Raw genomic sequence first — 27327 nt, 5'->3', positions numbered from 1 at the left:
TTCCCCCATAAGCGGCACATGCCTTCCCCCTCTCAAGAATCCTGGGAACTGTAGATTGTTAAGATGGAAACTGTACCTCTTTGAGGGGAAACTCTTATTCCCAGGGGAAGTCATGACTATTAAAGTGGTATCAATGTACTTTAAACATATGGTGTGGATGTGACCATGATGGCTGACAAGCTGTATTTCAAGGATCCTTGTGCAACATTACAGATTATATCTCAAGGAAGTCGCTAATACGCCTCTGAGAAATCACAGCGTTTCCAGGAAGATACTTTGAAAACCAACAATTTAAGCAATGCCACAGCTAATGTGGGGAAGGTAGCTATTGATGAGCTTCATCTTCTTTCACTGTTGCAAAATTGTGGTGGTAGAAAGGATGTGGGCATGCACATAGCTATTCAAGATAACAGAGGCACACTCCTGAACTTGGCAACCCCACATTACAGGCTTACATGTACCTGCCCTATCAATTCTGGGTGATATCAGTCATCACTATGTTCTACTGTAGTAAAAGAAAAGATAAATTGAAAATGGTTTTCATTGTTGTTTTAGTTTAATAAATTATGTTAACTTGAAGACTGCCAATGAAATGCCTTTAGAGAACATTTTCAATTACAGGAAAAGCTATGCTTTTCAGCCCATATAAATTATAACCTTCAGTACAATGCAGCAGCTACTGCATTACCAAAGGGCATTCATCCAGCAAATCCCAGCTCCAGCTTACACCATCATCTTGAGAAACTCAGCCGATGACTCATAGTGTTCAGCAATGTATCATTTTTAATTGCTGCTTTTGAAACTATTAGAAACCATATATAGCAGGACGTAAGAGATAAGTTGAACATTGCATCACATTATTTCACAGCAAGGCACAGGCAGGTGCACAATCCTGCTCATCTCCACCACGTCCTGTTGAGGTTCTTCACATACAAAAGCACCTTGGGGCCGGAAAAGAGTAGCCACATGTTTGCCTCAATCCAGTGCCCAGCTGATGTCTCCATACTGGGACAGAAAGGCAATGATTCCCCTGCAACCTTATTCTCACCCAGGCATCTAGTGGACTGGGTATTTTTGAACAGGCTGCTTCCACCTGGAGTGGCAGAGGGGCCACCAGTCCCAGCTGCCAAGCAAGGGTGCAAGGGATTTAGACGTTGCTGCTGAGCTCCTGGCATTATGTAGCATCCGCCAGAGAGGTCTCACTGACTTTCCAGAAGTCAAGGGGGTGAGTAAGTAGGCTGACTTTCAGAATCACCAGCAACAAGAAAAGCTAGAATAACGTTACCAAGCACACTGAATTCTTATGTCACTTCCCATTTAGTGGCTGGGCCTCATAGCCTGTCCTCTCCTTCACCCATCTTACAATAATAATAATAATAATAATAATAATAATAATAATAATAATAATATAATTTATTATTTGTACCCCGCCCATCTGGCTGGGTTTCCCCAGCCACTCTGGGCGGCTTCTAACAAAGATGAAAGATACACTAAAATGTCACATATTAAAAACTTCCCTGAACAGGGCTGCCTTCAGATGTCTTCTGTATGTCAGGTAGATGTTTATCGCTTTGACATCTGATGGGAGGGCGTTCCACAGGGTGGGCGCCACTACCGAGAAGGCCCTCTGCCTGGTTCCCTGTAACTTGGCCTCTTGCAGTGAGGGAACCACCAGAAGGCCCTCGGAGCTGGACCTCAGTGTCCGGGCAGAACGATGGGGGAGGAGAAGCTCCTTCAGATATACTGGACCGAGGCCGTTTAGGGCTTTAAAGGTCAGCACCAACACTTTGAATTGTGCTCGGAAACGTACTGGGAGCCAATGTAGGTCTTTCAAGACCGGTGTTATATGGTCTCGGCGGCCGCTCCCAGTCACCAGTCTAGCTGCCGCATTCTGGATTAGTTGTAGTTTCCGGGTCACCTTCAAAGGTAGCCCCACGTAGAGCGCATTGCAGTAGTCCAAGCGGGAGATAACCAGAGCTTGTACCACTCTGGCGAGACAGTCTGCAGGCAGATAGGGTCTCAGCCTACGTACCAGATGGAGCTGGTAAACAGCTGCCCTGGATACAGATTTGACCTGTGCCTCCATGGACAGCTGTGTGTCCAAAATGACTTACCCTACACCACCCCACCCAAAAACTCCTCATTAAGGTAAAACAAAAATAAGCATTTATGTAAAGGTGGGAAAGGGACCTTAATAAATAAATTTAGGAGGAAAAATGCATTTGGCTGCTGTTTCAATAATATATGTATGTACAGAAATACATGAAACCACATTTTATGAAGCTTATGGTTAGATGGTATGGAAATTAAAATGCAGGTTAAACAGAAGGGAGAGATATACGCTGGGAAAAGTGTGGGAAAGCCGGAAAGCATAGACATGTATGGCAGTTATCATGTGTGCACAATTCTCCTCCAAAGCAATTTGTGGTAAGTTCCAGGGAAATAAATGTCACACGCTGCCTGTGAACTCCCAATTACTTCTACTAAATGAAGCCCCAAAGTTCATCTTTTATCCTACAAAAATAATATTAAGCTTATTAGCATCAGTCAAATTATGTGTGGTGCAGAACTGGAAACTCTTAGGATGTTATAAAAGGTCAAGCATATAAGCTAGGAGTGGAGCACTGAACATGCTGAACTGATCAAACTGTGAAGAACCAGCCTGAGTGATGGGTATCATTATATTGAGGAGAGTTTCTTGCTTAGAAGTAGTCACCGATGGTAGCTTTGCCCCACTGGCTCATCTGCTAAGTCCAGAGAACAAATTTGAGGGAAACCAAATCTGCACCTGATCCGCAGTGCCTGATTTAATACGTATATTGGAGCATAGTTCAAGTGACGGCTTTCATTTTCTTTAACAGAATCTAGCTGCTTAGAGAAGCTAGGAAGAGCAACAGGTGCTACACACTTTGCAAAAGGGCTGAAAATACCCCATGATAAATGGCATGTGGTAGCACTAAAGAAAGTATTTTTGAGAGACAGACAGACACACACACACACACACACACACACAGAGAGAGAGAGAGAGAGAGAGAGAGAGAGAGAGAGAGCGCCCTCATGTCATCACACACTGTCCCTCACAGAGGCATTTCTAGTCCTGTTTTGAACTGTGTAGCAACTGGTGCACTTTCTAGCTTCTCCAAGTAGCTAGATCCTGTTAGAAATGAAAGTGGGGAGAGTGTTAATTGATTGTAGCCCAATATAAACATACAAGTATCTCACTTAAAGAAAAGAACTATGCACAATTTTTTTTAAAAAAAAAATATGCAAGTTCCATTTTAGTCTGGACAAAACTGACTTAATACTGGTCATGTGTAACATAGACATGGATGAAACAGAGCCAAATCCATCCATCCTGATTCTCAGCCAAGTATATACCAAATGTCTGAACTTGTGGCTCCTTTTTTATTGAGCAGGATTACCATTTCAACAATACATTATAACCAAGGACACAGTGGCCAGGTAGTTATTTTGGGATTCCAAATGGGGGAAAAAACACCAATGAATTATTCAGGAATGTAAAACAACAGACAGCAATGGCCTCTATATAAAATCTGTGCATGGAAAACAGGCAATCTAGTAAAGGAGCAATTAAGGGAAATTCCACACAATCGGCACCTTATTTATCAAAGACTCTAATGCATTGGTAAAAGCTGAGGGCAGGATAAGACTAACAGTGTTGGAATTAAAAATAGATTCATATTCCCCAAATAATAGAGGAGCTGGTATCAACAATATATAAAACAATTTATAAATTACCTACAGGAACATGAGATGGAGTAAAAGAAATGCTAAGAAAAGAATTGGGAGAATCAGTTGCTCAGGAAACATGGGAGGAACTTTGGAGCAACCCCTCCCGCCCAAAAAAACCCCCAGTGCCTGCAATAATAAAAGAAAATAAACAAAGTGCTGTATGAATGGTATTTTACACCTTACACACTGAGATCCATAAATCCCACATGCTGGAGGTGGGGCTGCTCAGATCTCGCACTGTATGACATGTGGTGAATTTGTCTGAGCGTGCAAATATTTTGAGACAAAGTTATTTCAGAATATAGTAAAATAACAGAGCAAGTGGTTCACAGTAGCACAGGCTTTGCTGTCAAACCTTTGAATGGTTTTAGCACACAATGGTACAGTTTTATAAGATTTACGTAGAAATAAGCAAGTGGAGTAACTTCACCTACTGTTCATGAGATTGGTAACATATGGTTGGATCTGTTGGGCTAAAGTAAATATATATGTAAATATATATTCTAACACTCTGTCTTTAACCAATGTAGCACATGACATTTCTCATGACCCTGGAGTCAGATTCCTTATCTTTAGGGGATGAAGGCAAGGACTCTGAAACAAAAAAGGAAAGGCAAGCAGTGTCAGCACATCCACCAGGTGAGCTATTATTGGTGCATATGCCCAGTGCTTTTCTTCTTAAAAAATGTTTAGGGGTACTCTCATTTTTCTACTCATATTGAAATACTGCCCCTCAATGAGGCCAAACTTCACAAAATGTTTAGGAGTATGCATACCCCCAGAAAAAAAGCACTGCATATGCCCCAGCCTGAGGATTCTAGTGCGGAAGACCCAGTCAGACCAGAGATCCCCTTGCTCTATTACATGGGTAGGCAAACTAAGGCCTGGGGCCCGGATCTGGCCCAATCGCCTTCTAAATCCAGCCCACGGACAGTCTGGGAATCAGCGTGTTTTTACATGAGTAGAATGTGTCCTTTTATTTAAAATGCATCTCTGAGTTATTTGTGGGGCATAAGAATTTGTTCATTTCCCCCCCCTTCAAAATATAGTCCAGCCCCCCACAAGGTCTGAGGGGCAGTGGACCGGCCCCCTGCTGAAAAAGTTTGCTGACCCCTGCTCTATCACAAAAAGCTAATCCTATTCTAGGCTGCATCAAGAGAAGTACAGTGTCCCAGTCAAAGGAAGTAATAGGACCACTCTAATCTGCCTTGGTCAGACCACACCTGGAATACTGTGTCCAGTCTTGGGCACCACAATTTAAGGAGGATATTGACAAGTTGAAACATGTGCAGTGGAGAGCAACCAAGATAATCAAGATTCTGGAAATAGACTTATGAGGAGCACTTGAAGGAGATGGGTATCTTTAGCCTGGAAAAGAGGAGACGTGATAGCCATCTTAAAATATCTAAAAGGCTGTCACATGGAAGTTGGAGCAAGCTTGTATTTCCTGCTCCAGAGGGTAGGACACAAACCAATGGCTTCAAGTTGCAATACAAGAGAAAAGCTGTTTGACAGACTCCCTCAGAAAGTGTGTGATTCTCCTTCCTTGGAGGTATGCTGCACTGAGTGGCTCACAAACTGCCAGCTAAGAGTGATGAAAGGAAACAACATGGGAATGTATGTACATTAAACACATGTCTCTGAGATCTGAGGAATGAGAGTGAAGTGGGATGGATATGTTATAGATAGGAGAGGGGCTGGAGGGTAAAAGGGCCTTTTTGGTGGCGGCTCCACATCTATGGAATGACACCCACACCCACACACCGCTGAAGTGTATCTTGCCCTAACCTTATATTCTTTCAGATGCCAGGTAAAAACTCTCCTTTTAAGAGGCTGATAGGCTGCCATTTTTATGATGCTGTTAATCACGTAATTTATGTTCATTATTGTAATATTTCTGTTTATAATGAATAATGTTTTACATTACCTAATTTTTATAAACTTCCTTGTGGACATTTTTGGTGAGGGGTGGTATAGGAATCTTTTAAATAAATATTCCCAAGGCTAACTCCTGATTTGCTAACCATGATTAACAGGAAGCTGACATTCTATGTTCACCACCCTTCCTGTGTCTTGAAACAATTTGTCATGGCGTCAAAAACTTTTAGAATATGGGTTGAGCCAAGAGATGTGAATAAAAACCCTAGCAAGTGATAGAAAAACAAACAAACAGACAGACAGACAAACAGATGAACAAAAGAATGAATGAATGAATGAATGAATGAATGAATGAATGAATTGTGGTGACTTCATATAGTAAAGTAATTTTAAAAATGCTTTTTGTGAATGAATCTGATGCTCGACAAAAACTGTCTCCAAGATATAATTTTAGAATTTTCTTCACATAACTGGATTAGCCCTGACATATATAGAAGAAGGGAAATACTGCTAGACACATTTCTATCGCTTCCATCCCTCAAATTGGTCAGAATGTGGCTAGGAAGGCACAACAAACTTTGCTGAAAGTAAATGGACCCTTTGTGCTCCAAACCCTTGTACTCAGGGCAAAATAAATGCTATTCAAAAGTGATAAGCACCTATTATTTACTACCAAAAGACGACCCTTCACACTGGAAAAAATGCACCAGCCTACCTACCTGCTCTTGAGCTACTCACTGAGTGTCACAGATCCAAATCCTTAATTTCATTAGTAGCAAGGAAGGAATGCTTCTTAATTTCAACCCCTAGCTGTAGTGTTGAGCTTAAATATATAGGAAAGAGTTTGTCATCTCTTCCTAATAAATGGCACAATGGACATATTCCATCTGCATGCTTGAAATGGTCTGGCATTGCTTTCAGCTCAGATCTGCATTGCTTGGGGAGGTGAGAGAGAGAGAGAGAGAGAGAGAGAGAGAGAGAGAGAGAGAGAGAGAGAGAGAAGGTCCAGCTGAACACACATTTTTGTTGGAAAGAATGAGAAAGTTTAGTAGTTTTAATTAACAGTGAAAAGAAAGAGAACTTCAGAAAGAAGCAGGAGAAGAGTTTAAAGAAAAGGAGCTGAATGTTACCCATTTGCCTATTCTTTAGCACCATATCGGTACCCTGTTAAGTATTTTGAAACTTTCTGTATATTTATTATATATTTTTCAGACTCTCTACTTAAAAGAATCCCTCCTCACTTCTGATGCTGTGATCCCAATATCTTGATGGCATTTGAACGTTCCACCTACAGTGCTCCTTTTAAGTTATTAGGTCAAATGCACTGCAGGTTTATTTTTGACAGTTCTGTTGAAGCTTCACCAATTTATGTCAGAAGAGAATCTGATTCATTTGCTTCATCATTAGATCTACGCCTTAACTCCTACATTTTCCCCACTGGGTGCAAATGAACCTACAGAATAGCTCTTTACCATCTGTGCAATGTATCCTTTTATATCCACAGCAAATGCCTTCCAAGTTCCCTCCAAAATGCAGTCTGGTAATTGTTTGTCTCTTTCCGTTCGCCACTCTCTCAATATGTCCTTATATCTTAAAAAGTTTTTGATGAGACAAGCTGCATTGGTTCCTTCTCATCTCCTACGACTGCCGTGTCTCAGCTCCTGTGCCCACTGACTTCCACAATGATTGAAAAACCCGTCTACTGTGCACCTTAATTATAAGGTACACACTACTGCACTCCCCAAAAGAGGATTAGTAAGATGGCCTACATTTCAGCCTTTTACTCTGCCTGCATTGGGAAATCATTTCACTTTGATATAAATGGGCAAGCACACATAATTTTCCTGAAACTGGCCTGTCAATCTGAACCATCAGCCATTTCCCTGTTGGCAGTAAAATCAAGGTGAATGCTGAATCATTTGTTCTCCCTCTTCACAGCACTATCTGATTCATAGCAACATTCATGTAAAAAAAACCACAAAAACCCACAACCATTCCTGTTCTCTACAGTTGGGACATTCTCTACAGTCATAGTATTTCTTCTACAACACAAGTAGAATAAATTTTGTTGTTCAGACACATATCATTATTTCCCGAATAACTCCTGTTAAGGGTTGGAGTTTTGGCAATATTGGCAAATAGCGAGATATTGCAATATTGAAACCTGCATGTTATAGAGTGGGTTCAAAACTGCCCACACAATATTTCATCATTAGATCTACACCATTAAATCACAAGAAACAGGAAACATTTTTTTAAAAAGCAGATCTATTCGTGAGATAACATATTATGGCATGGTGCACATAATATTCTGTGCTATATACATCATTTACTTGGGGAGCGGGGGAGGAAGTTTCCTGTCTTTAACATTTAAGCTGATGTAGAATACATCCTCCTACCAACAGACAGGGCTGGGTGAGAATAAATCAATGTTTCAGCATCTGCATTTTGCCCTAAACTCTTTAGAACCTGCCTACCTGAGAGATCAGAATATCTCCCAAGTCTTGCTCCAAACTGAGTGCTCTCCACAGCATTTCATCTATGCTTGGAATCCAAAAAACAACCCTAAGGTTACATACACCATACTGTACATAGAAAAACATGATTATACCATTTTAACAGTCACTGCTTCCACCAAAGAATCTTTGGAACTCTAGTCTATCAAGCGTGCTTCTAAAAACACTCAGCACTCCTAACAAACTGCAGTTCCCAGGATTCTGTCTCAGTTATGGCTTCCAAGTGGCATAAGAGTGCTTTAATTGTATGATGTGGATGTGACCCATGTTGCATGAGATAAATGGGATTGCTGGGTTTTTCCTTTGAACATTCACAAAGTGCTCTGGCAAACAGAAGGGGAAGAAATGGAGGCAGTGAGAGATTTTACTTTCTTGGGCTCCATGATCACTGCAGATGGTGACAGCAGCCACGGAATTAAAAGACGCCTGCTTCTTGGGAGAAAAGCAATGACAAACCTAGACAGCATCTTAAAAAGTAGAGCCATCACCTTGCCAACAAAGGTCCGTATAGTTAAAGCTATGGTTTTCCCAGTAGTGATGTATGGAAGTGAGAGCTGGACCATAAAGAAGGCTGATCGCCGAAGAATTGATGCTTTTGAATTATGGTGCTGGAGGAGACTCTTGAGAGTCCCATGGACTGCAAGAAGAACAAACCTCTCCACTCTTAAGGAAATCAGCCCTGAGTGCTGGAAGGACAGATCGTGAAGCTGAGGCTCCAATACTTTGGCCACCTCATGAGAAGAGAAGACTCCCTGGAAAAGACCCTGATGTTGGGAAAGATGGAGGGCACAAGGAGAAGGGGACGACAGAGGACAAGATGGTTGGACAGTGTTCTCAAAGCTACCAGCATGAGTTTGACCAAACTGCGGGAGGCAGTGGAAGACAGGAGTGCCTGGCGTGCTCTGGTCCATGGGGTCACGAAGAGTCGGACACGAGTAACGACTAAACAACAACAACAACATCTGCAATGTGACATCAGCAGTTTCCCTTCAGGAAACATTAAGTCTACAGTTTCCTTTGGGATGTGCAATGAGATCTACAATTCTTTAGATCCTGATTTATTTTGTTTCCTGGATTGTATGAGGTGGAGAATTGAGCAGCAATCCTCCAAAGGCCAGGGAGAATCCTTCAACTAGCTTGAGCATAATGTATCCCTAAGCATGACCTGCTGTTTTTCTTTGTTTCCCCATGGGGAATATTCAAAGTTGTACAATGCCTCTCCGCTGCCTGATGTTATGCTGAGATGCAAAATGTCACCCTTTTGTGGTACATTTCTATATGCGTATGTGTGCATGTGTTTTTCAGAGATTTTCAAGGAGATTGGAATAAACACTAATATTTTTTTCAGGATGGCAGGTGGCTTAGGCAAGCTGATAGTTTTTCATAAGCTTTATTTTATTGTATGTTTAAAAAACCAGCAAAAGGCAGATTTGCTCCTATTTCAAGAATCCCAGCAGTGTACCTCACTTGTAACAGAACAATCCAAGGAGACAGGGTGCTGCTGCTGCTGCTGCTGTTTTTAAAGGAAGATGACCACCACAATTGTGGAAAATCTTTCAGGTTAGGGTGAATTTCCATTTGATACATGTGTATTATTTTTTATTACTGTTTTACACATTGGTTCCACACCCTCTCAGAGTGTCAGCTTCAGTGATAAGATCAAACAGACAGATTCAACATAGTTGAGTCAACATAGGTGATTCCAGGAAGAGACTGGAATCAGAGAATTCCTGCAGTATCCATCAAAAGGTCCTGGAATATTTCTGACTGTACTTGAAAGATGTATTTTTACTAGTAAAATAGAGGGCTAGATGTGTCTAGATAAAAAGGTTTCCAGGGGGTGTGCATTTTTATTTTTTAAAAAATCTGCAGAAACAGCCATGGGTCTTGTCAACCTCATACCCAACAGCAGCAATTTTGAAGACTTGTTTTGCTTCAAACAGAGCCTGCTGAGCTGCGATTTTAACAAGCTTTTGTGTGCTACCTAAGTGGAAGATGTTACATTAGCACTCACCTGTAGGCACCCCCCCTTTTTTTTTACTTGACAGGAATATAAATGTGAGATTTCTATACTTATAATAGCTAAAAGCAGCTGAGGTGAATATGTAACTACTAATGCAAAACAGTTTTTGACATTTATTTTTCTTTTTTGTCCCTCTCAGCCACATTCAGAACATACAATGACTTTATTCTGAGTGGGAGATTTTCAATATATATTTCTTTAATTTTTAGGGTTTTTTTTTTTCTTTCCCACCTTCAGCTTCATGCTGAAAACTTTCACAGTTCTTCCTTGAAGTTTAAGTTACCTGATGCCATATGGTATTATGTGACTGACAAGTGGGCAGCCCCAGCCACCTACCAGTGGCCCTCCCTCTCTGCCTTCCTTCTAGGGAAAGGGGGAGGAGGAGGACTGCAGCCTTTGTTAATTACATTTGCTTGTCAAACAAATGTAACAAATGAATAAAACAAGTATAAAATATTGTGCATTGGGGAAAGTTTACAAACCCATGACTCATTTAGAAATCATGTTCATCATTTTGTTTAGACCTATTTAAAAAAATGAGTTCAGTTCCTAGTTGTTATACCTAATGAACTTCCCTTTTAAAAGGAATTAATATTCCACAATTTTATCCTGTGAACTGCCCTGAAACCTGCAGGTATAGGGTGGTATATGAATTTTTTATTATTATTATTATTATTATTATTATTATTATTATTATTATTATTATTTGTCAGGGGCTCAGGAGCAGAGGCACAGGGGAGAGAGGAAATGGAGAGCGAAGGGGAAGAATCTGAGGGCAGCGGAGGGCGGAATGACAGTGACCTGAGAGATTCCATAAGCCTCTCCAGTGAATCAGAAGATTCCCAGAAGGGGGCGCCGATGGCCAGGGCAAGGGGGGTCCCAGGGGGGACACACCAGAAGCAGGGGGCCAGCGGAGACTCCCAAAGCAGTAGCTGGAAATCAGGACCAGCTTCCCCACCAGAGCGTAGGTCAGAGTCAGCGTCTCCTCCGGCAAGCAGGGAGGAGGAGTCAGACCGAGCTAGCATCCCCGAAGAGGGAAGCAGCACAGGAGCAGTATAACGGTCAGAAGGAAGGTGGCAGGCTGGGCGCGCGCGCCAAGTTCAAATGTACAGGCGCGCGGGACAGCAGAAAACCCGGATTGGGAGCCAGGTCCTAAAGCCCGCCGGAGGGAGGGGGAAGACTCAGGGGACTCAGCGTCAGAAGAGTCTAGGAAGGGCAGGACCTCGGCGGACAAGCGGACCCAGAGGAGGAGGGAGCAGAGGAAGAGGTGGAGCAAGGCTAGGGTCTTAAACTGGTGTCTGGGGGGAGGAGACTCAGACGGAGCTTCGGCGGTCTAGGGTTTAAGACGTAGAGCTGCGCGCCGTGGCTGTAAAAGAGAAACTGAAATTCAATAAAGACTATTTTATATAACAACGGACTGGCGTTGGTCCTCTGTGAGCTGGGACCTGAGGCAGCTCTGACATTATTATTAAAAAATAATGTTCTTATCAGCCATTTAACTCCAAGGCCCTAGCCAGTCATTCTATATCCATGGATACTGTAGAGAGCCCTCCACGCTTATTATTGTGCAGGAGGGGTTCTTCTACAGACATGTGTATTCAATATTCCCAGATACTGAATATCCAGATACAAGATAATATCCAGCTTGAGGGATTTGCAAAAAGAGATTGTATGATCTCAAATTATTGTGTTTAGTTACATGTGTCATGCATCTCTACCTACCTACCTACCTACCTACCTATCTATGGCATTTCAGGAATTAGCACAGCAATCCACCCACAGACTCATCCCTATACACCATGCTGGAAGGAGTTTGGATTGAATGGCTCAGCTCAGCCAGTCTTTTCCAATGGCGGAACACTGGCTGGGAAGACTTGCTGGCAAGGAGGGCCCCAATATGCCCACTCACAAGGAGGAAGCTACTGCCGGCAGAAACTCACAAAACAGGGTGAGGAAGGAGCAGGACAAAGCTGTCGTCTGGATCCTATGTGAACTCTGCTGCCAACACATGACAGCCAAGTGCCCATGCCAGGCCTCTTCTTTACCCCAGTCTAGGAATTGGCACAGCAAAAGGCATATCCTGCATCTCATCTTCTGACCAGTCCAGTATGACCACTGGGGCTTCAGATGTGGTGCTGGTGGTGCCACTCCATTGAGCCCTATTGCTGCTGACTAATGAAAGTAAAAAAAAGGCCTAATAATTAACCAGAATATTAGGGAGAATTGTTTGTAAAGGCATTCCTACTTGCAGTGACTCTAACAAAGTGCATTTGCCCAGAATGCTGGCAGGAAGCAGCAAAAAGAAAACAGCAGTAGTCACTGAAGGGAAGTGAAGGAGAAAGGATCTTGAGGTAGTTCAAGTGGTGGAAATGACAGGGGAAGCAACTGCTAGATTAAACCTGAAGCTGCTTGCACCAAGAAATCATGACCAAATGTTACAACAATGCAAAGCTCTCAAGAGCTTTATCCATGGAAGGTGCTCACACATATTTCAAACTCCATGAAAAATATTATTAGTGGACCAGCAAATGTGACCAAGGGGAAGCACAGGTTAAAACAACAGCAAATAGGGATGTGGAAGAAATTTGGATTGCTTAGCATTTTAATGCAAACCTCCGGAATTTGCATAACTGAATCAAAAAGCAAACAGCAGCTATCTTAGAAATTCACTGCCCTCCAAATTTTGAAATATACTTCTTTAATCAAAAATGTGTACAAAACATGTATGTTAAGGGAAAGTGTGCACATACTGTGGAGGTGTGCATATACTATGGAGGAGGGGACCTGTTTTACAAATCTGTACCACTACCACCCATGAAAGATGCTTAGGCCTTGCTCGCATCTGTTAATTATGATGATTTTACTACGTCAAAAAATGTGGTACAATAAACAAAACAAAAGGAAGATCAAGCATTTTTCTAAGTCCTGTTAGAGAATGAACCTCTGCAGGAAAATCATCAATGTCAGCCCTAGTGGATAAACACTACATAGCATAAATTGGGTTTAATTTTAATTATAGGTTGAATCACAGTGTAAAAGCAACATTACAGAGTCAGACAAATGGTTCACCTAGTTCAATTTCCTGATGGTTGTTTACAGAGGAAATGTACAAATGTGCTAGATAACAATGAAACACTTGATTCCCTCTCTGGGCATAAATGTCACTATTAGTGTAAGGGCCCATTTTGTATTCTTAAATCCTCACCCACAGCATGTTTCTTTCAAATCATCAGAGCCGTACTATTTATTACTTGTCATAGAAGACTTTTAAACTGTTCATATTGTTTTTCATTTTGAATTTCCTCAAGTGATAGGATATTTCAAGGGCAGCTTTTTATAGAGCCAGTTCCCTTGTAAGGCAAAGACTCACACTGTTTTTGTAGTATCTGATTTTTACAAATATACATGTTGAGCAGAGGGGACCATACCGACAACCAGACAGACAGGGCTTGTCTTCAGAACTCAATCAGCTCCCCAAAGCAATAACAAACAATTTAAGGAATCACAAATCTCATGCTTGGAAGCTAGCCAAGAACCTAGAAACTTAAAATGCACAATTGTTTCCTTCAGCCCCTACCAAAGCAGAGATGGTATATCACAAATTCAAGCAGCTAGTCTCCACTAGTCATTAAAGGCCCTTAAGTATGTTCCATTGCCAAAATATGGCTTGAAGGGATGACATTTTGAACATACGAAAAGCATATTTTGCACAATATGTGCAAAACAGCTCTCTATCTGACAAGCAAAAACAGATGTTTTAAAGGAACACAAAGTGGGTATTTTAAAGGAACACAAAGTACTTATTTACTTTCAGCAGAAGGCTTAAACTTTTGTAAAAACATTAGGAGTGGGCAAGATGGAGATCAGGAGCTGCACAGAACTCCAAACTGTCTTAAACTACTGGAAAAATAGGCCTTTCAAAATTTGCTCCCATAGGGGCTTGTTTAGAACCAAACTAAAACTTGCTCTAAGGTTCTTATTTTGTATTGATACCTGGAGCCTTTTCCAGGATAAAAAAATATGTGAATATTGCCGCTGGTTATATCCAATTTTTGTAGAGAGATTCTGGACAAGAAGAGTCTTGAAGAAAATGGATAAGTACACTCAGCTGGAACAGTTAAAGGTCTCTGGTGACGCAATTATTCATAATTTCAGCACAAACCATGCTCTCCAATTCTTAAATGAAAGGCAAACCAAAAATAGGATGCTTCATTAACTGGGATGGATGTGCAATAGTATTTGGACATCATGCAAATATAGTGTTGAGTGGGAAAAGAATGTTGTATACAGTAACAGTTCAACATTAGCACTACCAAGGCGCACTGATGTTTGTTTATTTCTCTTCTCTTCAGGAGTCAAATGCAGGGAAATAACTTAAAACAAGTGTTGGGAACCTGTTGCCCTCCCTGTGTTGTGTTCAGGCTCCCATCAACTCCAGTCAGCAAGTCTGATGGGATTTAGAATACAATTTATGGATGGCCACATACTGTAAGCTTTAGAAGGTGAAGCCTGAAACAAAATGTTTCAGTGTGTACTCACAGCCTAATAGGATCGTTCCTGTTGCAGCTAGACAGCCATGTTCTCTTCCATTCTAACCCCCCATTTTCTATTCCTCACCAGTGACCTGGGTGCAGGCAGGCTCAGGGGTGTGTGTGTGTGTGTGTGTGTGTGTGTGTGTGTGTAGGTGTGTGTGTGTGTGTGTGTGAAAATCATGCCGCATGTGCGGGCAAAAGGGGTGTGTGAATCCACCCCCTCTCTCTCTCCTTCAGGTTTGACTGCCTCCAAACTGGCCAGAAGCCAGGGCTTCCCTATAGATCATTGCTCCTGTCAGCTCCCCACCCCCAGGCAGCAGCAGCAGCAGCAGGAGGAGGAGGCAGTGCTCGTCTTCAGTGCAGCCATCTTTGAAGTAATAGCAGCCACTGACACATTCCCACCTGTTATGTATTGAAGTTCTCACCCTGGGCCAGCAGGGGGATACTGTAGATAGTTATGCAAATGAAGGATCGAAAGTGACGTTCAGTGATTGGACGTTCAGTGATTGGACGTTCAGTGATTGCTCGCAACACCTGGAAAAATCAAACCTTTCTTCTCCAGCTAGCAGCGCCAGTGAGACATGCTTCTAGGACAGGAGCCCTATCTCGCCTGCCAGTTTGATCCTTGCAAAGGATACAAAGGAACCTGAGTAGGGCTCTGTTCCTCACTCCTAACACTCAACATTTAGTGGCTACTGAGTATTCTCAGTCCTCATTTAATTATTTCATTGGGAGGCAGGGGATGAGCCCTTAGATTTTATTTTTGAAATATTTTCTTGTACTTCTGCAAAGCGCAGATCTCTTCTGTTCACACCCTTGTAGTTTGACTCTGCCACTTGAGTACACTATTAACAAGGGGTTGCTTAGAGCTCCCTCCCATTGTCCAGCAGGAAGAAGCAAGTCACATGGTGTGTCATATGGTGTGGAATTTTTAGCCAAACCAGCATATCTCTGTGCTCTTCCTAGGCCTCATAAATTTGTGTTACCCGGAACTGAATGGTTGCTGTTTCTCATTTGTTGCTTCACACAAGTCAAGTTACTGGGTGCCTTAAGACAATTTGGATAATTTGTAGTTGCATTTCATCACAATTAGCTCAGAGCAGGGCGAGCACACACGTGATTAACTAACAGTTAACGAAACATCACAGCTGCTCACGAAAATGAGAGGGCTTTCCACAGAAATACCATTAAAAGGTTGAGCCATTCTTTGTGAAGATAAAGCAGAATCAGACTCAATACAAGATGAATAAGAGAGCCAGTTCGCATCCCCTCCTTAATTGCTGAAGAAAGACTGCAGAAAACCACCACTGAATGTGAATTTACACTGAATACATTTTTAGTGAACACTATTTTAGAATACATTTTCCAAGACTAATATGCATATCTCTCTTAAAAAAATGTGAATTTGGCACAGTATATTTGTTCAATTTAGGAAGCACTTCAAAATATACCATAGCGTAAGTGTGTGTGCAGGCTGTACACACACACACACACACACACACACACACACACACACACACACCATTGCTGGTAAACTTTTAATTATACATTTATTTATGGTTCAACCAGTTGCAACTGAATTCTAGATAACTATCGATAAAACCATAAAGCCAGACTCCATATAAAGGCCTCTTTTTTTGCTGCTGGTAAATAATATTCAAGGAATAGGAGACACAAAGGTGGCTTTATGACCCATTTATCTCTACAAATCTAATGCCAGTTCAATATACAAGAGGTGATGTTGCGCATAGCCTTTGAAAACTAATAGGGACCCAAGAGGTATCTGAAGAGAATAAGGGGATGAAGTGGCAATTACTTCTTTTCCCCAGTCTTGCAGGTGCCCCATATGACCGGCAGAAATGCTAGCAATCCGAAATGCCACGCACACAGTATCAGCATACAGAGTGTAGAATCCAATACCCTTTACAGAATCCAGAGCATCCTAGCTTGTATTTAAAGCTTTCACATCTGCAAAAGGGTGCTCAGTACAGTATAAATATATAAGCAAGATCTTCAGAAGGAGCTAGCATTGAGGAACTACATGCCACAAAATTCCTTCTGTTTCTCTCATGGTTGTCAGTCGTGTCTCTTTATCTGTACTCCATTACAGCCCATGACTTAGCAGTCTATTTCCCTTCTGACACCAGTATACCTCTAATCCAAAATGTGAGGTGGGCAGGTGGGCAGTTCTTTTGCACTGCCAAAGGCTCTTAGTGGTTCCCCATTGTCACTCAATGTCTCCACTGCACCAGAAGCAATTTCGTCATGCTGGCCACATGACTTGGAAAGCTGTCTATGGACAAACACTGGCTCTCTCACCTCAAGAGAGATGAGCGCCGCACCTCATAGTTGCCTTTGATGGGACTTAATCATCCAGGGGTCCTTTACCTCTACCTCCAATGTCTCTGCACTTAGCTAGCCCAGCCAGGCTGATTTGAATAAGCTAACCTAAGCATTCGTTGTCTGGCACAGTCCTGCAGCTTTTATTTCCCCACTTCCTATCCCAGATATTAGCTAAATTCTAGCATTCACTCATTTATTGAGTTTAGAAGGGAGTAGTGTCTCCCCTCACGGTTCATAACATTACAAACAATGGTGAATACTCTAAGCTGGTGTGAAAAGGAGCGTTAGACAGCTATACTAGAATGATTTCAAACCCAAGAGCAGTTCCCTGTATCTTTTTTTGCAGCAAAGTATGGCACAAATGGCAGGCCTCTCTGCACCATACTGGTCTTAGATTTCTTTTCTTTTTAAATTTTCAACCTCTTTCAAATCTGTCTGTGACTGATGGTGGGGATAGTGAAGGATATTCAAGCAGTGAAAGAGTTAAAAAAAACCCCACAGTATTTGATTGGGTTTAATGATGAATGGTACAAGGAAGACTTGTTCAAAAACTGGCTTCCCAAAGTCAACACAGTTAAAACAGAAAGCCACCCCTTTATCAGAAAGGTTAAGCTCTGATAAAGTTTAAGATGCTAGACAGAGTAAGCAAGATACTCAAAACAATCATATTAGCCCATTAGTTAGATAGATAGATATAGATAGATAGATAGATAGATAGATAGATAGATAGAAGATAGATAGATAGATGATAGATAGATAGAAGATATAGATAGATAGATAGAGAGAGAGAGAGAGAGAGAGAGAGAGAGAGAGAGAGAGAGAGATGATAGATTATAGATAGATGATAGATGATAGATAGATGATAGATAGAATAAAATAGTGATAAGGAATATGGTCAAAAGCACAGAAATAGCTAAAGAGCCAAATCATGGTACACACTTCAGAGGAATGGGGGACATTCCCAGGGTTACTAGTCACTGACGTAGGACAAGGGAAAATCTTTCTGGCATTCAAATATAGCAATCCTCTCCAGAGCATATACCAGACTTCATGCACAGAGCTTCCGCCAAAAAACACACCAACATCTGACAGCTACACAAGCCTACCACACCTGGTAATTAGAAGCCAGCTCACAAACAGCATTTTTCAAAGACAAATCTGTGTGAAGGACAAACAACGAATCCACAAGGGGGAAAAGAGGTCCAAAATTCAAAGCCATTTTTGAATCTGATGTCAGAAATGACAATGGTTCTAAAAAGGCTACAGTGAGAACTGAAATATTTCTACCAACTAGTATCTGTTTGCTTTCCCAACCATGACACACAACCCCTCCTTAAACACGACACTATTCAACATCTTTTTATGACTGTGAAAGATCCCACAAATGGGATCTCATGTGGGCATTTATGTGTCAAAGCCCAAGTTCACACTGAAGATTCGATTCACAGCGCATAAACCCAGGAGTTTGGTGCTCCTGAGCACCATGAAGTGTGTAATTGACATGGGAAGCCATGGGTGAACCCAGCCATTAATTCCCAAATTGGCTGGAGTGTCTTGACTCCCTGAATTTGTCCTGAATATTAATGGTTTCTTCTCAACCTTGCTGTTCTTAGATATTATTTCAGCAGTTTCTATTGACGTTTGTGAAACATGCTACACCCCTTTGCTGCTAGATGTGCCTTATGGCCAAGTAAGCATTTCAGAACATCTTTTCAATCACATACAATTATAATTACTTTCCCCTGAAAACCCAAGTGTGAGTTGGGTCCACTAATTAGCTTTTTATCTTAGTAGGAGTAAAATGCGAACCTTTCAAAGCCTGCCTAGAAATGCTACTAATTTTCATTGAAGGCTATCCCACTGGTGGGTTGCATGCTTCAAGCTGTACAGTGTTTTTGCTGTAGCCGAGGATGAGGTGAAGGGAGCAACGAGCCTCTGCTGTCTTTTGCAAACTCCTACAGGGACTGGCAGCAATTGCATTCCTCTGTCTTCATATTCACTTTCCCTCACACTAATTTCACACCTGGCTAGATACTGGAGGCTGGATGATATAATGCAGCTTCCTAAGGGATTGTGTCGTTTCTCAGATAATCATTAAAAAAAAAAAAGAGGGAGAGGGAAAGGTATCTCAACGGGAAAAGATGAAATCAAAAGCAGCACACCTGATACAGCAAGAAAGTCATCAATGCTTGTAATGTCATCCACAGCTTCAGTGAGCACATGTATGTGGTTCTCCCATGTGTTTTTATACATTTCCATGTTGTTTCTCACCACCTGGCTTTTGGGTTTGGCCGCAAGAGCTAAAGCAGCGTTGATAACCTACAGGAAAAGAAAATGCACACTTTTCTTTGTAAAATACCCTAAAATCGGACAGAAAAGTATTTAACTACATTTCAGTTTTCCAAGCTCTACAACACAAAAGTCTCAGTTTTCACACCACATAGAAATATTGTGCATATGCTAACCTTCCTGATGATTTTAAATTCTGTTAAGGTGAGACAGGAAACAGTGTCAGAGGGTCTCAAATGGAAGGCTAGCAGATAGATACAAGCATCATATCCTTTGCACTCATGACCATGGTAGATGGTCAGAGGACAGAGATGCTTACCTGTTCATCTTCTGCAGTGCCACCATCATGCATGGCCAGAAAGGGGTGTTGCAGCTACTAGCTCAGCAGCAGTCAGGTGACAAAAGGGGCCCAAACCATTCTGCCTTGTCCTATACAGCTCAGCCTAAGAAACTTGATGTTCATGCATAGATTAGGCTTTCAGGCTGCCCATCTGCTAACTTGCCCCCCTGCTTTCTGTCTCACCTTCAAATCTTCAAACTGACTGCAGGAAAACACTTGTGGTTTTTATTTGTATGTGGAAGAGTCAATTATTTAAATATTTTTAAGAAGATGAATACTCTGTTTGGTGTCAACAGAGCCTCTGAGCACCAGGTACTCAGGGTAATTAGGTCAGGGTACCTGTAATGGCTATCTTTTAAAGAATAAATTAATACCTAATACTTTTAAGAGAAGTGATAAATAAAGACTGGAAGCATACTGGAAACCATCCTTGCTTTATAAGTCCAATTTTAAAGGGGTTGGGGTTGGGTTAGGTACTGTATTTTCAGTTCATAAATCATATGACATAGACACATTACGGGCCAACATGAGGCATGACCTAAGCAAAGGGTGGAAAGTTAAATGCAACAGCTAAATCAAACATGTAGTTTTGCATATCTTTTTTGAAATTCTATATAGAATTGTTTTCTTGTTGAGTAAGGAAGGCTCCCTAAATTTCCATTGCATTAAATTGCTTCCAGCTTTAAAATATACCAAGACATCAGTCCTCAAAACAAATACATATTTTTTTAGGGAATATCCATTATTCAGATACTTTTCAAGTTAACGGTTCATTAAAACACAGAAATCTAAATCAGTTTCAAAAAGCTATTAGGTTTGAAGGTAAATCTTGCGTTTCTAATAGAGGTTTTTTTTTTCATACTAAAGCTGCCTTTGACAAACAGAACAAATAATAAAGAAAAATGGTCAAAAATTAAAAGCTACTAAACCATATTCTGCATTACACAGGCATTTATGATTCACATTATTAAACAAATATATAACACAAAAAGAAATCTCATATTGCCCTGAATATATAAAAGGAGGTACTCCAAGTGTTTGGGACGTGGGTGGCGCTGTGGGTAAAAGCCTCAGCGCCTAGGGCTTGCCGATCGAAAGGTCGGCGGTTCAAATCCCCGTGGCGGGGTGCGCTCCCACTGCTCGGTCCCAGCGGCTGCCAACCTAGCAGTTCGAAAGCACCCCCAGGTGCAAGTAGATAAATAGGGACCGCTTACTAGCGGGAAGGTAAACGGCGTTTCCGTGTGCGGCTCTGGCTCGCCGGAGTAGCTTCGTCACGCTGGCCACGTGACCCGGAAGTGTCTCCGGACAGTGCTGGCCCCCGGCCTCTTGAGTGAGATGGGCGCACAACCCCAGAGTCTGGCAAGACTGGCCCGTACGGGCAGGGGTACCTTTACCTTTACCTTACTCCAAGTGTTGGGAAAGCCTGAGATTTGAAGGCAGCTAAAATACTTTTTGTCAAAAACCAGGTTGGTTTTATTTTTTTTCTTCCTTTCTCTTTTGAAAAAGAACACCTGAGTAAAATGTGAGTCATTATTCAAATGTTCCTTAGTCACGTGCAATATATGTATTATTTTAGTTCAAATTTTATTGTACAATTAAACAGAACTGCTAAATAGAACAATATTGCTACATCATTCTCTCACACACAAATTCTATATTCCACCTTGCAAAAGGTAACAAGTTCATTTTTTCTATAGGTGGCCATTTCTTCTATCAGAGCAATCAGTTTAAATGTTTGTACACAGGAATGTTGGTACTACCCCAGATATGACAGGATGCCAACCTTCATAGTCTGCCAATGCTGAGCACAGTTTGTGAAACAGCCTGGAAAGCTTCAGGTGATCGGAAAAATATGATGCCCCAGATATTATGGGCCTTCAGCTTCAGCACAAGTTGCCCCACTGTCACAGTGCTGCCTGATGTGTTTGCAATGCCAGTTAGAATCCTAAAATCATAAAATTTCAGAGTTGGAAGGGACTCCAAGGGTCATCTAGTCCAACCCCCTGCAATACATGTGGTTGTCCCAGTATATTCTTTCCAGGCAGGCCAGGTGCCCCTGGAACGTTCCTAAGACACAAAGGCAAGACCCCTCCAGTGTCTGACCCAAACAGACTTCAGGGGTATACAGCCCCAGCACAAAGAGAGGCATAAGTTGACCACATGACATAAAGGGATACGAATTGCCATGCTTTCCCCATTCCCTCTGTCTTACATTGCCAGACAGTTTTGCATCTCAGCCTCATGGCAGGCAGTTTTGAGGCCAATGTAAAATCCAAACTCTACTTGGTTTGTGTCCTCTTTATACGGAGTCAATTCAATAACGAAAACAAAACTGATTTTTATTGTTTAGCTTCCTAATTAAGGGCTAAATTGTGCTCATACACTGCAATCCTGCACCATGTAAATAAACGTTCCTTTTTTCATCTTAGTGTATAAATAATTCAAAGTTATATAAGCATTAACTAATAGAAAAGCATCCTTTGTTTTTGCCAGTTTAGCATTTCACTCTTTGAAATCATTCCACTGTCACTGAAGCCCCTTAAACAAAACACTAGGGCGATATCTCTGAAGAGGTGACTTAAACTTCCAGTACAATGCACCAGTGCTGCTGAAAGCAATATAATATGGTTCTTTGCAGCAAAACATCAAACCAGAAGATTTAAGAGATTATTAGGAGGGCATCCTTACAGGGACACATACTTAGCGTATCCACCTGGTAGAAATTTGTCTTTGACATTCTACACACACTTTGAAAAATGCTTCATAGGAGGCATGGCAGGTACAGAAGAGCACTGCACGCTAATGCCAGCCTTAGCCACCATCTATCTCCCCCTTCAAATTCAATATGTCCCTGGGCCAACACACCTTTTTCATAATTAAAACAGGTACAGGCAACCTGTCTCTTCATCAAACCTAATGCAATCCATTTTCTTAGTTTTCATTAAAGTGGTTTCTCTGAAGATTAAAAACAAAAAACAAAGCAAACCCCTCAAACTGAGGGCTAAAATCCAAAGGGCGAGATGCAGAATACTTTTCTGCCGCTCTTTGCTACTGTAGGCGGGACGCGGGTGCTGCTGTGGGTTAAAGCCTCAGCGCCTAGGACTTGCCGATTGAAAGGTTGGCAGTTCGAATCCCCGCGGCGGGGTGCGCTCCCGTCGCTCGGTCCCAGCGCCTGCCAACCTAGCAGTTCGAAAGCACCCTCAGGTGCAAGTAGATAAATAGGGACCACTTACTAGCGGGAAGGTAAACGGTGTTCCGTGTGCTGTGCTGGCTCGCCAGATGCAGCTTGTCACGCTGGCCACGTGACCCGGAAGTGTCTGCGGACAGCGCTGGCTCCCGGCCTATAGAGTGAGATGAGCGCACAACCCTAGAGTCTGTCAAGACTGGCCCGTATGGGCAGGGGTACCTTTACCTTTACCTTTATTGCTACTGCAGGGCCTTGCACTGCATGAGAACCTGCTCCTGGGAAGATGCTGAATACAGCAGTACAGTGGTACCTCTCGTTGCAAACGGGATCCATTCTGGAGCCCCGTTCACAACCTGAAAGGAACGCAACCCGCGTCTGCGCACGCGCGGGTCACAATTCGCTGCTTCTGCGTATGCGCGTGACATCATTTTGCATGTCTGCACATGCGCAAGTGGCAAAACCCGGAAGTAACCCTTTCCGGTACTTCCGGGTCACCGTGGGACGCAACCTGAAAAGACGTAACCTGAACTGAACGTAACAAGAGGTATGACTACATTGTTGTTGTGTTTTTTTTAAAAAAGAATAATTTAATGCATAATTATAATGTTAATTAAAATGCTGTTTTACTGGGTTTATGTTGTACATTTGTTTTTATGATAAATATGTTATTGTTTTCATGTTGTATTTTTGTACTCTTAGGAATTTTTTAATATTAAGCAGAACTAACTTTCTGCCCCAGCGCAAGGGGATTTCCCCCTCTCTTCTCTCCCCATGTGTGCCCTGCACCATTCCCAAATCTGCTCGAGAGGGTTGGGGGGAAACTTAGAAACAATTTAGGGGAGTGTGGGGAGGAGAGGGGGAGAACATTCTGTTGCACCAGGAGAAATCCTTGTAATGACAAAGCATTCACCTTAGCACTACATTGAATACAACCCAATGTGGTTCAGAAACACTCTTACTTATTTATTACATTCATATCCCTCTTTTCCTCCAAGGAACCCAAGGTGGAGAACATGGCACTCCCTCTTTCCTTATTTATCTTCACAGCAACCCTATTGGGTCGGTTACGCTGGGAGCTGCTGACCGGCCCCCAATCCCCCAGTGAGCTTCATGGCTGAATGGGAATGTGGACCCTGGTCTCACGGGCCCATGTCTTACCCTTTCACAATTACATCACTCTCGTTCTCCTTTAAACAAAATAAATAAATATGAAGCTGGGGGTGAAACTTGTCACAACACTTTGTTTCCATGGAAGGAAATGCTTGCTGCTCACACTTGAGGAGGTGGGAATGGACTCTGGCCAAGAGAGGCAATGATGCTATTCTATCTCTTTGTGCACTTTGGGTCAAATTACATCTGAAGTGTGTTTCAGTTTCTCAGCATTTATAACAACAGAATATGAAATTGCCTCCAGTTACAATTTATATGAAGAGAAACATGCTGCTTGAATTAGCCTGATCCTCCATTCCCTTTCCCCTTTCCTTTTTTATGAAGAAACCCTCCTGAGACCCCACATTTAAACTCTTCCCTGGTCTCCTTGCTGGCCCTAGTAGGACCAACTTGGCCAGTTAGCCCTGGTGATCATTTGATGTTTACTGACTGGGTTCCCCCGCCTCCCAAAATGACCCTGAATTTTTGAATTTTATTGACATTGATACTGCATTTATGTTGTATTTTATTTTGTTTTTAAGTCACATTTTAATCAACGTTTTATATTTGCTGTTAGCCACCCTGAGCCCGGTTTTTAAACTGGGAAGGGTGGGGTATAAATAAAAATCTATTATTATTATTATTGCTCAAAATGGCTGAATTATTTCTTACAACTATGGCTACGCCAGGTAGCAAAGCAGAGTAGTCCTTTTAGGAACAATACTGCCCAGATACCTTTTCTGACACAGTTTTCTATTTTTTCACAAATAACATAACACGACATTCCATTAGGTAAATGTGGAGGATGCATCATATTTGGACCAGGCAGACCAGTCTTAAATCCATGTTCATTGGTAAAGTTGTAAATTGTGTGTGTGTTTGTGTGTCCTGTTACTTGGCCTCAACTCTCATCACCCCTGTCCATTGGCCATGTTGCATGTTGCTGACAGGATATCGAGTTCAACAATATTTAGGGGGGAGTACAGGTTCCCCATCCCTACTTTAAATAATCACAGCATGAGCTCTCTTCTGCTTCTTTTGGTAAGAGAATTAAAAAGCAATTTTTTGTTCCCTATTTCCCCTCATCCAAGTCAAATTCAAATGGCACCTTCCTCCTCACTAGCAACATCACTTGCTGCACCAACCAGATACCAGTTCTTAGAAAGATAATAGAACTGTAGAGCTGGAAGGGACCCTGAGGATCATCCAGTCCAACCTCCTGCAATGCAAGAATATGTGGTTGTCCCATACGGGATCAAACCTGCAACCTTGGCATTAACAGTACCATGCTTTAAGCAGCTGAGTTCTATGCCTTCATGTATTGCTTCACTCTGTCCAGCTCTATCAAGGCATGTCACTAGAATTGTTAGCCTCTCCCATCCTCACTCCTGTAAGGCTTCCAAGCCTTGAACAGTTGTATAGCACAAGTTTCTTTCCCCACTGCAGCATCTGCACGGTGGGATAAAATTTGTTTCAGCCTGTCCTGCAATCGTCTCAAACAGAAGGCGTCTGCCAGAAACTGGCTACTGGCCACAATGGCTGTGCTGCCTCCACTGTTGGAGGCAGTATGCCTCTGAATAACAGCTTCTAGGCATGGGTTATCTGGCTGGCCACTGTGAGAGCAAGATGCTAGGGCTAGATGGGCTACAAGGATACAAAGCTGCTTAAGTCACAACCAGACAGAACCATTGGTTTAAATTGTGTTTAGCATTGTGCTAGAGCAGGGATGAGGAATGTTTGGCCCTCCAAGTGCTGTTGAACACCAACTCCCATCCAGAACAGCATATGGATGAGTAGTCTAGCAACAACTGGAGGACCACTAGTTCCCCATCTCTGCACTAGAGTGACTTGCAAATGATAGATCATGGAGCAGCAGGGGGTTACCAATACTTTTAGGGAGACCACACTGATCCATACACTCTTGAGTGAGGGGCAACAGCACACAACAAGGTTGCTGTGAAATGATGAGTGGCTTTTGGAAGAGGTTTAGAGAGCTTGGGCTTTTTCAGGAAAACACTGGAATCCATATTCTAGAAATCTAGAAATTTGTTTGCAAATAAAGAAAAAGAGAGTGAGAGTGGGTGGAGGGGGTGGGAGAGGAATAAAAAATGCTATTTTCCCTGTAGCTTCAGGAGGAGATTTCAAAAACACTTGCATTCTTGATCCACTTAACTGGTTTTGAAATAACGGACTGTGAGGCTCTTGAGCCAACCTGTACACAAAACTCCTTATTTAAAAAAACATTTGGTATTTCCTTGGTGAACAATTTAGCAACCTACTTGCACATAAAGTGAAAGGACAGGCTACGGTAGCTTGCTAGTATATATTATATAATTTGCCTAGAGCAATCTTGGTTCATCACATTCAATATCCCACTCGAGAGATATATATGCAATGAAGACAAAGGCACAACTGTTAGCCCAGGGGCTGACTAGGAGTTTGCAGGAGTTGCTTATGATGCTCTTGGAACCGGAATTCCACAGCTGTGACCCTGGAGTCAGGTTCAGTCCTGTATCGGCTGTTTCAGCCTAAAATACACCATGAGCATTTGGCTTATTAACTTGCATTTTGTTTCTACTTCTGCGTTACTGTGCAATCCTACACACGTTTACTAAAAAATATGCATATCATTGTGTTCAGTGGGACTCGCTCCCCAGCTTTCACAGAACCAAAGCCTTCATAATGCAGATCTTATTATTGCCTGGAACACCACCTTGTGCATCTCCTTCTTTGTATCGATATTCTGTAAACAATCCAATAACCTATTTCTTTTTAGTCAATAGACATCTCTCTTTTAACTATCAGTCCTAGTATTGTCTCCTGGAATGATATCCCTCAAATGCATTTCCTTATACCACAATCCTATAACCCCTTACTGTAATCCTATAATCCCATTTAATTCAGTGGAATTTACTTCTGAGTAAACATATATCAATTGAGGCTGCACATCTCTTTCCTGTTTTGATTTTGCAATGTTACCCAGTTACCCCTTCATATTGTGGAGAAGAAAATCGAGCATTTAATGATAAAGGTATGTGCAGTCTGTGCAAGGTATTCAAATGAACATTTTGCAACTTTTTATGGCATTCAAATAAAAGCAACACAACACAAACTGAACCTTTAGAATGCAGATCAGCAGCAGCCTGAGGACTCAATCTGGCATGGAAGTAATATTGGTGAAATAAATTTGTCATTTGTGATGTGGCCATAGGGTTAGGATTGGTATAGGACCAAGGAAGGAAAACCCATTAGAGGCTAATTAGGCTGTTTTGGCAGATTTTGCAAATATTATTCCATATGTTCCATATAGATTAAAT

General features: G+C 41.9%; 1 protein-coding gene across 3 annotated transcripts in view; it reads right to left on the bottom strand.

Moving 5' to 3' along the window:
• Positions 1 to 27327, bottom strand: part of CTNNA3 (catenin alpha 3) — a 554150-nt gene that overhangs the window by 144742 nt on the left and 382081 nt on the right. For all 3 annotated transcript variants that reach the window (XM_077930540.1, XM_077930541.1, XM_077930542.1), the window contains one exon: positions 19208 to 19364. In XM_077930540.1, the coding sequence (XP_077786666.1) occupies positions 19208 to 19364 (157 nt within the window). The remainder of the gene's footprint in view (positions 1 to 19207; positions 19365 to 27327) is intronic.

This window comes from Podarcis muralis, chromosome 6, assembly GCF_964188315.1.
Source record: "Podarcis muralis chromosome 6, rPodMur119.hap1.1, whole genome shotgun sequence".
Classification (NCBI taxonomy): domain Eukaryota; kingdom Metazoa; phylum Chordata; class Lepidosauria; order Squamata; family Lacertidae; genus Podarcis; species Podarcis muralis.
This window is presented reverse-complemented; position numbering and strand designations above follow the sequence as displayed.